Raw genomic sequence first — 13,931 nt, forward strand, 5'->3', positions numbered from 1 at the left:
ACAAACCATTGTCAAGAATTCTGTCCCAAAAATAATATTTCAAAGTCACTAAAGCCTAAGTCATATCTAAGAAAATTACGGTTTTATATTCTGGAATGGGACCACTCACTCCTACTAAGTACTGCTATTTTCAGAACTAAACAAATGACACATAAACAATTAATGTCCCACAAAATATATTGTTCAAACTCAACCACATTATTATTATATGCATCTAAAAGGTTTTTATACACTTATAGTTAACTTTCATCTGTGCTATCTCAGAAATATAGGAGCCATTACTTCAACTTTTTATTAATAAACAATGCTTTTTCTTTAATGATGATGATAAGGAAAAATCATAAAATAGCTCAAGAATATTTATCACATGATCCAGATAAGAATACAAATCCTTTTCCTACAAATTATCTACAGTGCATACAGTTTGGTTACCATGCAACATATAAATTCAGATTATCAATGACTAGATTATTTTAAAATGGCACAATAGTTCCTGAATGCTTCTTTCCCAGAGACAGTACTGTATACTACTGTGTGTCATCATAGCAGTCTATTTGTGTCTGTGTCCAAATCAAATATTAAAGAGCTGGAAAAGGAATTGTTACTTTCCTTGCCTTATGTCATTATGTTTATCCAAACAAGCAATAAAATCGATGATAATAAAAATATTCAGTATTTTTTAAGATTCAGCATTTGCTCAGTCACAAAGGAAAGCCCTAACAGTGATCTAGGATTAATTGCAGTAGACCACAACACAGCAAGGAGGTCAGGACTAGAAAATCTGGCTGTGAATCATGTGAATTAGCAAAAGTCTGGAGAAGTTTAGAGCTGCTTCATCAACTGTTTGAAGACTGCAGGTCAAATGCAACATTGGATCTGATGCCACATTCTTCTTTTCCTTGTTTACTCTGGAAGAGGATGTCTTCTTTGCTACTCTTGATATCAACTAGCACATGATTTCATCCCTGCTCTCTTGGAGAGACTCATCTAAACACCATGATGCCACACAGATTGTAACAGCAGAAGTTATGATATCATGGTTTTTAGAGTTCAGGATAAAAAGGTCTCTGCATAGAGGCCCAAACCAGGTTTGGGCTGAGGATGCCTCTCAGCTCAATTATCTTCATGCTGTATTAATTCATGTTCCAGTAAACTGAATTAGCAATATCTTGGTGAAGAGTGTGTGTTTTAGGTAATGTCATTCACATATATCATTTTTAGCAGGAAGTCTTCAATGAAAGCCTAAAAAACTAGAAAAACTAACCGTGCCTTTCTGAGTGTTAACACAGATGCCTTTATGAGTGTTCTTTTTCTTAAGAAAACTGTTAATGCTGCCTCAATAAAGAAGCTTAAATCTTCCTTTTTGTATTCTGTCAATGAAATAGAGAAAAGGCCATGACAAAATCCTTAACTAAGTTTATAGACACATACTACCATTTGCCCCGAGGCTACTGTTTAATGAATAGCCCATTCAAATATTTGAGAGGGATTTTTCAACACGAGAGTGAACATTTTCTTTAGGTTATTACAACTGTTACATGCCAGAGTGATTGACAGAGGCTATTCCTTTATCTCCCTGGAGTTTTTGTGTTTCTTTTCAGCTTACGTTGTTTTAAACTTGTAGCTTTCTTGACTCCAGAGGCATGTGACTTTGAAGAACAGGAGTTAAGCAAAAACAACACTAATTTGATTTCATTTTGCAACTGAGAACCAGGAAGATCTTCAGATAATTAAAGTACAGAAATCTGAAATTCCAGCCATACACAGCAACAGCCCCTACAGTGATGCCAATGATAAAAGTCTGCTTCTGGAAGCCATTGTAACATGACCTCCTAAAAAACTGATCATCAAAATCCTTCTAGTCAGTTTTTTATCAACATAAAAAACAGGCAACTGAAATACAGGAGAAGAAAAGGGCTTCAGCTAGCTATAGCCTTCATAACAGTCAACATTTTGTAATCCCCTTTATGTGGTTATCAAACTGACAGCACGCACATTTACTTGATCTTTTACCAAATCACAATTGCCCCTGCCAAAGTGTGTTAGAACAAAGTGTTTGAGTGAACATGCACTCTGGAAGAACAAAAGGAGGAGAAAGCCAAACCTGAAATACTTCCATCTCTTCTAAAATGAGTTCTCCACTTGCAGAGAAGTTGGTGGGTAGGACAACCACTTTTTGTACGGTTCCTTGATCTGTAATAGGTGAGAGTAAGTGAGACCATGTGGCACAGAGAGAGGGAAATAAAAAAGCATATTTACCTTCATGAATTATAAAGGGAAACCATTAAAGCAAGCACTGTGAGATAAAGATAAGAATTGTTCAGTAATTTCTACAATTTGGAGTCAGTAAGAATGATGAGATGATTCCTTATATAGGAATACTATTATAGTATTATTCTCATATATGAATGTAAGACATAGTAAGATTAGAGTTACTACCATCACTGTTACCATTTGATACAAAAAGATCAATCAAAATCAGTATATTCTGTTGCTGTACAGACACACAGAGGCAGAACCTGTCCTAATGATCTTAAATTAAAACACAATATAAACAGGTAAAAGGGAGCTACTATAGGATGTGATACATTCATATACAATAATAAAATGCTAGGGTAACTGATGACATGAAAGTTAAACCCTCCAAAGAATAACTCTATCTACATGTAAACACAGTAAGATGAAAATTTGTGGGCTTTTTTTTAATGACATTAAAACAAAAATCAAGTACATATATATTGCTAGGAGTTAATATTTTGCTATGTAAAGTAAAAATAAAAAGCAAGGTGAAGACGTTTTAGCTATTGTATCATGGCTTCCCTCTCAAAATACAGTTCCAAGCCTCACAAATCCACTCAGAACAAAGGAGTAAGAAGTAGAAATATGTGACAGTGTTTTTGCAGGGTAGATGTGATGAGTGAGACCAAAGGGAAATTTGTGATTAGTTTTCCAAATTTCTTATGTGGAAAGAATATGTGAGATGAAGGGGTCAATCTGTGAAGGCTCTTAAAGGCTGAGACAGCCACTGAGGTATTTCTGATGTGGCAGAAAAGGCAGACTGCAGGATAATCACAAGAAGGAGCATTTTAACTTGGAAAAAGCACACGGAATTCCTCTTACCTGAAAGACCTAGAAATTAGACTGAGTAGAATAAATCTATCTGCTCAATACTGTTTCTGAGGAATGAGCACACACGGTACAGCTTCTGTTCAGCCTTCAGAGGTTTTAAAAGCAATGCAGAGTTGTGCAATTGGTAGAACATTAGCATAGCACAGTATAGGCAAGTATCTACATTTATAAGGAAATTTCAGTTTCCTGTCTGACAATTCCTAATACATCTATGTAAGCTGGAAAAGTTCAATTTTGTTTTTGCTTTAAGCTCAGAGACTAAATTCTACAGCTAGAGGTGCAGGGTAAGATGAGTACTGTAAGTAATTTACATCTTATTTCATTCGAGGAAGCCAAATACTACTACTACTACTACTACTTCTACTACTATTACTACTACTATTGCTGCTGCTGCTGCTGCTACTACTACTACTACTACTGTTGTTGTTATTATTATTACAAAAAAATAAAGTTTAAAGTCAGAATATTTCTGTTTAATCACTTGATCACACACAGAGAGCACATTGCAGCATTTTGTTTCTAAAGAAAAGAAGGAAAAGAGAAACTGAAAGCTGACAAGACTTAAAAATGTGTAGCTATCAACGGTACATGATCAGGGCACGTTAGGCATGAATTTTTCATGAGAATTTTCTACAGAGACATTTATTCTCATTATACAATGGCAAGATAAAACAGTTCCTTCTGAAGAAACTTTACTGAAACTAAATCTTGTGATAGCACAGCTGTGGTCTAGCCTGGGTGCCAGTATTAGCAAAGCTATGAGAACCTGAGAGAGATTTACTAACTGCCAGGACCCACCGAAGTGTTAAACTGCTGCAGATGCCTCTCTCAGAGGAAAGGAGAAAGGGCTTGTGTGGATTTCTTCTCCCACTTAAGGGAATAACCTGCTCACACATGTAGATGGCTTCAGTCCAGTCTACCTCTGCTTCTTTGCATTCTTTTATCATTTCTCTCTAACATTAGACTCTACCTTACAAAATACTCAGAAGTGTAGGAAAGAATTGCAGGGTTTTTGTTTGGTTTTTTTTTTTTGTTTTTTTTAGCTGCCTGCAAAGTGTCAAGTACCTGTATCCCTGACATACAGGGCACTAAGAATGTTGACAGTGACCTTACCTGCAAAGGAATGTAAGGCTGCTGAGACTCTGAAGAACCGGTTTATGTCAATGATCCATTAGCACATGCCACACATTTAAAATTCCTAAATTGTCCTGAGTCCTCAAACATTGCCCCAAACTGAAATCAGAACCTGAGGGGAGATTTTATCCTGGGCATTGGCACAGAAAATACTGATAATGCCTGACGCCAAGTCCCTGTGTGCTAATAACCTTTCCTATTTGTAAAGCAGGTTCCTATCTACCTTTTTGTCACACCCCAGAAAAATACACAGAGTGAAGGACTGTTTACCTTCGTATTCATTCCCTTTGACTCAGTATTTTACCATTTGCTTTGACTCAGTTTTGTACCTTGATGGACAGATCCTTGCAGAAAGGAATGTTCCACTGTTTTTAAGGAGACTTAATACAATGTTTAAAATAAATATTCAAGTAGGCAATAGAAAACTATTGGTTAAATGAAATTTCTTAAAGCAAGAGATTCTAATATATATCCATATATATCTCTCTGTATATCTCTAAATATAAACACTTCCAATAATACACAGTTTATAGGCCATAGTTCTCCCATTGCTTCTAAAAACAGTATTGCTATTGTTGCTCAGCCTCTTCCTTAATAAATGAAAAGCAAATATTTGTCCCCAAGCCCCACTTTTTATTTCTTTCTCAGCAGCATTGCCGTCTCCACTGTAAACATAAATTTGTGTCTGACAAATCAAGTCACTTACATGTGTTCACATAGAAAGCTTATGGAATATTTGAGTTTTGTCAGAAATCTTATTTGATTATTTCTGCTAATGGCAAAAAAGTTAATTAAATTCCTTGGGTTAGAGGAAAGGATGAAGCACCGTGCACTGCAGGACATTTACACAAAGCACTGCCTAAGCTGTTTCTGAGTGTATTTCACAATAGATAATATTTTATGCTCTAAATCAGGCATAAGAGATCATCAAACAAGTGCAAGTAAAATTTTTTCAAGTTTGGTCAATGTATGAAATTAGAAGGTAATCCTCTAAAATTCATAAAGATGTACAGCATGGTTTCCTTTGCCATTTACTTGTTCCTTCCAGAAATCCACTTGAAACCAGTTCTCCATTGCTATGATTTTACATAGTCATGAAAAAGCTACCGTTTCTCCAGGATATCAATCTGCCACTAGAAATGAAGAGGCAGATTTTTGCTCACCACTTCCCTAATTCTTCACCTGGAGCGGTTTGCAGCTTTCCATCAGCTCAGCAGTCTGTGACTCAAGGGGAGATGGACAAACAAAAGGGAATCTCTCTCAAGCTGACAGCAAGAGGACAGGAGTGACTCAAAAGGCTTTTCCACTTCAAACCTGCTTAACAAATGTGTCCCAGCTTAACATTAAAGACAATCACACTGAGATCACATTCCCTTTGAGAGGACTAAGAAACTGGGAACATCAAGGGAGGAAAGTACAGGCTAAAAAAAGAGGTGAAGAATGTATTCAGAGTGGGAAATAAATGAAGAAGGAAGACACTCCAATAAATGGAATGGAAGCATAAGAGGCAAATCATCATCATCATCATAATTAAAATAATACTTCTTGAAATGCAAGGCATGATTCTGGACTGATATTAATCAGCTAAGCTTCATCAACACCAGTCAGACTGTGCCTGATTACATTAATTCCTGGTCTGCCTGACCATGGGCAATGGAAAAAGCAAAGCTTAACGAACAAACATCAAAAACACAGAAGTTTTTAGCTGAATCAGAAGTACAAAACTCATTCTCTGAATTTTGACTAGTTTTTATTTACCCAGTTCTAAGTGAACACTGCAGCTGTCAGTAATGCGAGCCTCAAAGAGAGCCAGGACCCATTTACCCCTGAGCCATATCACATGGACAAACTGAACTACAAATAAACCTCCCAAATTTTCCACATCGTAAAAAAATGACTGCAATAGGCACCAACTTTTATTCTGACATGAGTTTTGAGAGGCTTCCCTCAGAAATCCCCATCCTTGATGTGTCTGACACTGCTGAATACCTTCTAAAACCTTTTCCTCCATGTTTTACCTGTCAGCCTAATGGCAGCTAATTATTTCTGGTCTCTTATCTGAGTTGATCCCAATGCATACAAATAACCTTACAAAGAAAAAAGAAAGCAAAATGTGCATAGAACGTTTCCAATCTGTCTGTTTGAGAAAACAGCCTCTGCTGAGGCTCAGCAGAGCACCTGAGAGGGTGGCAGGTTAGCAGGCAGGGCTGACAGCCACGTTCCCACGCCCTGTGTCTGCTGTAACTCAAGAGCTCCCACCATGGCCACTAACCTCTCTGTGCTAGTTCACTCATCTGTCAAATGGGGGTAATTTTTTTCCAGCTCATAATATCTCTGTGAAACTTCATAAAAGTCAACCTGCACCAAAGAACAAAACGACAGATACAAATGCTCACACTTGAGGGTGAAGTTTTTGTACAGCCCCCACTCAGTCAATCTTTTGGGACAGTGTGAGCTTGCCTGAATAAAAGCTGAGAAAGGAAAATGAAGCAGGTGGAGGTACACCCTCTTAACTTACATATCATCTTAAAAGTCTGTGGAAAAGCTTTGGATGAACAGGTCAACAAAAGGTTATGAATGACTCAGGCACTGTGACCAAGAGGAAGAAGGAAATTGTGTCTGATGCCTGTTGTGCCACTGTTGTGCAACATCATCTTCCCAAGCTCACAGTCACGAAGCTGCAGCTAGGAAAACCATGGGAGGCAAGCTTGCTCTTTTGACCAGATTATCTCTCTTAGAATCTGTAGATCATTTGGTTATTGCATTACTGGAGGCTACTGTTGTCAGCAAGGGTTAGTTTTGAAAAAAAGACAGCCATCATACAACACCATGAAAATGAGTATTACTAACTTATACTCTGGAGGCACTTAATGCATCTAGACTTTGAAAACAAATGTTTCATCAGAGAAGAAAAGATAATGAGAAACATCGATCAGCCTCACGCCACATCAGATGCATGTGGCTGACATTAATCATCTCAATAAGCCACACTGAAGCCTGTAGTGCCTTTTTATGACAGTCACTTAGATCTCTTTCCAGAAAAACATATTATATCTTGATAGCAAGGAGCTAAAAAATCCCATTCGTGCCCATAGCTGTTTAATGTACCCAAATTTGACCCAGACATTTAAATATTTTTGTAACACCAGGAGCAATGGAAAACCCCATGAATAATCTTTTGGTTGTGCAATCTGTGTGTACTTTGACCAAAAGCTGTCGTGCTGCAAGCAGTAGGTGGTACACTTTATAAATTAATATTAATCTCACAAATATGTTTTCATGGTGTTTTACTGCTGTCTTAAAACTCAGGTAGAAAACAATCCACCAAAGGATGAACACAAAATATTGAAAGCTCAGATTCTTCAGATATTACTGAAATGAGTAAACAAATTACAGTACAACTCCAGCGTGATTTCCAAAAAAAAACTCAGGACTGAGTCCTGCCCCATCACAGAAATGAAATAATTGAAACAGAACTCTAATCCTAAATTCTTCAACTGAATATTCTATGTCTCATAGCATAGGAAAAAAATACCATCAAGCATTGCTCTAGTCAGATATGCAAATGAGTGATTATATTCTTTCCAAAAAAGTTCTCTCTTGGGTTTCTATTTGGGAAGACAGGACAGGTAGGCAGCACTCTTCTCTTGCAGCACTGCTCTCTATCAGTCTAGACTTGTTCCAAGTCAGCTCATGCCAGACAGGGGTGAAGAGATCCCTTAGGGGAGACCTAACAAAACTAGCAAGTTTGGCAAGTGCTTTGTGAGTCTTCATGTTAAAAGCATAGAGAAAACAGGAGATTATAATAATTTGAAAATCATGGATTGCCACAAAAACGATGTCTGTCACTGGGATTTATTTTGTTTGCTATGCAAGTAAGCAAGGGAGAAAAGCAGTGCATTAACTCTGGGTATGAACAAACTTGTGTCTGGGGGAGCAAAGGAAACACGACATTTAGTTCACACCAAGGTGAAAAAATTGCAGAGCTGCCTATACCCTCCTGTGCCATGGCTACATGATGAAAACCACTGGGGCTGTCGGAGCTCTGTACTTCTGTTATTCTTCACTTGCATTCAGGAAGTGATTTATTACTAAGGCTATAGAGGAGGAAGAGAGGAAAAGCTAAACATTTTGTGTGCTTTGCATCTGGCAAGACATAAAACACTCTGATTTCAAGCATGAGACAGGTCACTGACAGTGACAGACATGGCTGGCAACATCTCAGTTCAGCAGCAGTAACTTATCATTTGAGCTGAGTGTAATTGTCACCAGGTGTCAAGTCCCATTGTCTCCGTCTGTGGGGCTCCAGGCTCCCAAGAAAATTATCACATGAAATTCTCCTATACAATGTGGTTTTTGCATTTGCTGGGATGAACTGACACCAAAGCAAATCCCCTCTGCATTCCTTTTGACACTTAATATCTCTATCAAATCCTCCTGAGTCTCACAGAAAGCAGAGAATAAAGAAAACAAGTTTCTCCTCTCAGTGGCTGAAACCTGATCACTTTTATTTGAAAGGGCTGAGAAATGCAGTAACTTACATTGCAGCAATTTCATTGGAGAAAGACCTTGGAAGGTATTCATGTCCTGTGCCCTACTCAGGAAGAATAATGCCTGCCCTCCATCTCACTAGAAAGAAGAAAATGATCCTTGTCTCCAGTGTAATGAAGAAGATAAAACAATGAATATAAAGTATCAAGAGCTGCACTTTTTGCATTTGATCCATAATGGGTCCTGTGCTGATACACAGAGGAGGATAAACATAAGAACAACCTGAGGAATGTTTATGTTTTTAGCAGCTCACATGTGTTTATGAGGGCACATTGATCGCCTAAAACCAGCCAGATGATCATCAAAGGATAAAATTAATTACCTATGTTTACCTCATGCAGAGAAAAATGCTTACTATCAAACTGTGATTTCAAGGGCATTTCAGTTTTTCAACAGTCTTCCACCTTTATCATTGCTACATTAACAACCTATATGGTCCAGGAACTTACGTTAATCATTTCTACTGAGCTTTAGCAGAATTTGCCTCCACATAACATGAGATGCTTACAGAGCATTTTAAAACAATGGCACCACTATACATTGAAAAAAAAAAAAGTTCATTTGGAAGATCTGCACTAGCCTACCAATCTGTTACTCTGACTAAAATAGTGATTTGTCAAGGAAGAAAACAAACAGTAAAGTAAAACTGCTCTTTTATCAAGTTTTCTTGAGCAGTTGTATAATGAGAGTAGACATGCTCTCTATCAACACTTATATAGTAGAAGACGACTTCTGCAGGAAAGGAGAAGAAATATCCTAACAGGTCACAGTCAGAAATTGTATCTGCGTTAATTAAACTAGACAGAAAATGCGGGCTTATGTTAGTGGTGGGGAGAGGGAAAGGGGGGGGGGGAGAACCCACCTTGTAAAAGCCCTGTCCTAATTAGGTTAATTTAGTAGTTTCCAACAGCTGCAAACAGGAAAGAATCAAGAATACCTTAAAACTCATTTATCAACTTCCTGCCAGGAAAAATACCCAGATCAAAAACTTAGGAAATTCTTTGAACAATTCATTACCCTGACTATGCCTTATCATATACTAAGCATTCACTCTACATCAGATGGAGACTTGGTAAAGGTTTTGTGGAAAAAACATGGAATCCAGAATTGTTTAGGTTGGGAAAGATCTGAAGAAACACCAGTTGGACCCGCCACCAGCTGGATGTAAACCCATTCCCCTCCACTCTCTGGGCCCAGCTTTATCTGTCCAGCCAGTTTTATCCCCAGTGAACAGTGCTCCCATCCAGGCCAGGATCAGCTGGTTTCTCCAGGATAATGCTGTGGGAAATGGTGTCAAAGACTTTACTAAAGTCCAGGTAGAGAACACCCAGAGCCTCTTCCTCACACTGTGTGAGTCACCTGGTCATGGAAGGAGCTCAGTCTGATAAAGCAGGACCTGCCTTTCACAAACCCCTGCTGGCTGGGTCTGATCCCTGGTTGGCCTGCACACACCATGGGATGGCACTCAAGATGATCTGCTCCAAAACCTTCTGCAGCTCTGAGGTCTTACTGACAGGTTTGTAGTTCCCTACATCCTCCTTGTGGTCCTTTTTGTGGATGGGCATCACACAACTTCCTTCCCATCAGCTGAGTCCTTCCCAGCTGGCAGGACTGCTGCTAAATGAGGGAAAGTGGCTTGGTGAGCACTCTGCCAGCTCCCACAGTATCCTTGAGTGGATCCCATCCAGCCCCAAGGATGTGTGTGTCTAAGGGGTGTAGTAGGTCACTGACCATTTCTCCTTGGATTATGGAGGCTTCATTCTGCTCCTTATTCCTGTCTTCCACCTCAGGGGCTGGGAGCCTGCTGAACTGGTCTTGCTACTAAAGACTGAGGCTAAGAAGGCACTAAGACCTTCTGTCTTTCCACTGCTTCCAGTAAAGGATGGAAATTCTCCTTAACTCACTTTTTTGCTGCTGATGTATTTATAGAAACATTTTTATTGCCTTTTACAGCAGTAGCCAGATTGAGCTCTTGCTGGGCTTTAGCCCTTCTCATTTTCTCCATCCATAACCTCACGTGAATGAAGTGGTTTTGTTTTCCTTTCATGGAACTGCAGAAACCTGTAGCCTGTAGAAGATATCTGGTACTCAGTGCTGTGTTTGTAGGGGTTTGAATCTTTTGAGTCTCTCAAGATGGAGAATTCTTAAACTCCCTGGAACCTTTTTCTACTGTTTGGTCATGTTGATGGCAAAACCTTTTTCCTTTATATCTGACAACGCTGTCCCATATTGCAGCTCGTGTGAAATCCCTCACTGAGCACCTTGAGGAGAGTCCCCATCTGTTATTTTCCCACTAGGTAGTTGTACCCACCCATTTGAGAGTTGTCAACAGCATTAAGGTCTCTCCTCAGCTTTCTCTGAATAAACCCATTTTCTTGGCTTTTTCTCATACATCACATCATACAGTCCCACAACTGGTCTTGCTCCATTAGGTCAGCGTTTTCTTTGTACTGGTTAGCTCACAGCTGGGAACAGTATTCCCAACAGGAGCCAAATACAGGGAAAAAGTCCTTTCCATCAACCTGTTTGCTGGATACACTACTGCACACACAGCACCGTGTGCAGTTGGCCTCCTTTGGCACACAGGCATCCTGCTGATTTTGGTAGTTCGATAGGTTCTTCTAAGAAGAGTGTAGAGACTTACTTTTAATCCTTTCACTATAGAAGCCTGACATTCTTAAGAGATTTTTTTAGCACCTGCTTCCTAAATCTATTACAACAAGATGGTCATTCCCAGCCCCATGGGAGTTTGTTGGCAGACACGGTTATTCTACAAGCAGAAAACAATCAGGACCCCAATACTATGTGAACCATAAAAGCAATGCAAGCCATCTCTGTAATCATTTTCTGATGTTCAGAAATATATTTGTTCTCCTAGAGTTCTTCTCCTTTGTTCTACTTGAAAGTAAAAAAAGTAAAAAAGATTAGCCTTTGTGCGTATCGACCTCTAATGCCCTGTTAAACCAGCATGAGTTTCAGATGTTAGGGAGTCCTAGGGTCTAGCCAGAGTATACCACTCTACTTGTCTGCTTCAATCTAAAGGGCGTGATTCATATCAGAGTATTTAAAAAAATCAAAATTGATCAGTACAAGAATCACTTAACCTGTTCCCTGCAGACTTCAGACACATAACACTAGATTCAAATGTGATGTAAGTAAAAACAGAACATAGGTTATATTAGGCAGAAATTATTATAGGATACTTGGATTAAGTTCTTTTTGTCCACTACTGCTAAGACTTCAACCATTTGTTTCTTTTTCTCCGCTAAGTACTTCCATATTACTACTGTTTTCTGGAGGAGTTGTTTCTGCCTTTGCAATATCTTGATCAGATTGTGCTTTTCCTCCCAAGTAGCTTACACAGAATATATTAAATAATGATTATGAGAGTATAGAAATATTATAAGCCAGATTTTGATATTTTTTTCTTTCCTTAGAGATCATCAGAATCTAATGTGGAATCATACTGTAGACAAACCATATACAAGAGAAGTATTATAATTTAGATGCAATAAAATATACACTGGTGTTGCTTTTTGTCTCAGAATTAAGATCAATACATTGTATCTCTTGCACATAATTGATGTCTATCATAAATAGAAAAATGCACAGAAAGAGAACATAATTCATGGATTTCTACAACACTTCTGTAGATTGCAAACATTTAAACAAGTATTTCTGAAAGCTGAAAATTGTAAAAATCAGAGTTGATTGCAGACTCCATTGCAACAGAGGAAAATGAATACTGCCAGATTTGTCTCACCTGTTCCAAGGAACAAGACATGGTATCTTCCATCAGCAGCATTCACTCGATCCACAGCAATCTTTGTATACTTGTAGTCAGCCCCTATCCGGATGATTAAAGGCCTCTTGTGTATGGGGTAAATGGGATTAAACATCAAAGGGTGATTCCTAATGAAGGTCACAACATCATCTGGAAACTCTTTGGTTGTCCGCACATTGGGTGTGAAGGCTCCCCCTGGACACTGCAAGAAACATGCACAGTAATGATGAGCAGTACTGACCATCTTTCAGAGAGGTTTCATCTCCAGATCATTTACAAATATAGATAGACAGTTGACAAAGGAAATTCCCAAAAAGGCACTTCAGATTTGGGCCAAATTTACTACATTCCAGTAAGGGGAATGAAGTGTTGAATAGCTAGAATTTGAACTCGCATCACTTCTGATAAAACAAACCAAAACGTATTTTTGCACTTTCAAAATCCAGCTTGATGGCAAAGATCTGTACTTCTGAATGTATTTCTACATGTTTTATGCTTCTAAACTGCCTGTTAGAAAAGAAAATAATCCAAGAGTTTGCTATAGATAGCAAACTTTTGAATCTGTTTTTTTTACAGAATTGGTACAAAAGCAGAAGACAAAATCTAATAGTTAATTGTAATTTGGCCAATATCCCTTTTGTCATTATGTTGATTATAAGATGATGAAAGAGCCTGTGACTCATCTTTATTTGAAAGAGCAATAATATGGAGTTGATGAGGGAGTCTTACAACAACTTACTTATATCTGAAAAGATTGTCTATACTTCTCCCTATGTCTTAGAAGTAACTGAAGTCCCTGAATATTTTGGATGCTTCTTTAAATATAATGAAGAATTATCCAAATAATCATCCCTGAGGCATTCTGGGCCTCATGAGAAAATAAAAGCCATCTTACAAAACTCAACTCTACTGAGTTTGGAACTAAATGGAAACCCTGAAAAAATCAGAGCTATGTCAGTAAATGGTACAAAATTCTGGATGTATCTGTGTTAGTTTACTTGCTATTTTTTTTCAGCTACCACTACCTCACTACCTCATTCTTATTGCTGCTCCCGAGCTTTGATTTTACCCCTTACTGTATTTTTGAGCTGTGAAATGAAACTCTCCTCATAGTACTGGAGATGTTCAGAAGAGTTTCAACGCAGTATTTTTCCAATTGGAAAATGATTTTTCAATAAAAAGCACTTGATGGAAATTTTTTTTAATTTTGACAAGGGCCATTCTTACATCTAGGATGGAATTTCTGGTCAAAAACACAGACACAAAATAGCCAGTAGCTTAGGGAGAGATTTACCTCACCTGACTTCTACTCTCTTAAAGTCAGGCACTTATT

At 38.3% G+C, this 13,931-nt stretch overlaps 1 protein-coding gene across 1 annotated transcript in view; it reads right to left on the bottom strand.

The window, feature by feature from the left end:
* The window catches only part of SEMA3C (semaphorin 3C), a 111,729-nt gene that overhangs the window by 11,618 nt on the left and 86,180 nt on the right, over window positions 1–13,931 (bottom strand). The window contains exons 11-12 of the mRNA XM_066318747.1: window positions 12,578–12,800; window positions 2,105–2,193 (exon numbers count right to left, since the gene is read on the bottom strand). Coding sequence (XP_066174844.1) covers window positions 2,105–2,193; window positions 12,578–12,800 — 312 coding nt within the window. The remainder of the gene's footprint in view (window positions 1–2,104; window positions 2,194–12,577; window positions 12,801–13,931) is intronic.

The sequence above is a fragment of the Sylvia atricapilla genome, chromosome 5 (genome assembly GCF_009819655.1).
Source record: "Sylvia atricapilla isolate bSylAtr1 chromosome 5, bSylAtr1.pri, whole genome shotgun sequence".
Taxonomy (NCBI): domain Eukaryota; kingdom Metazoa; phylum Chordata; class Aves; order Passeriformes; family Sylviidae; genus Sylvia; species Sylvia atricapilla.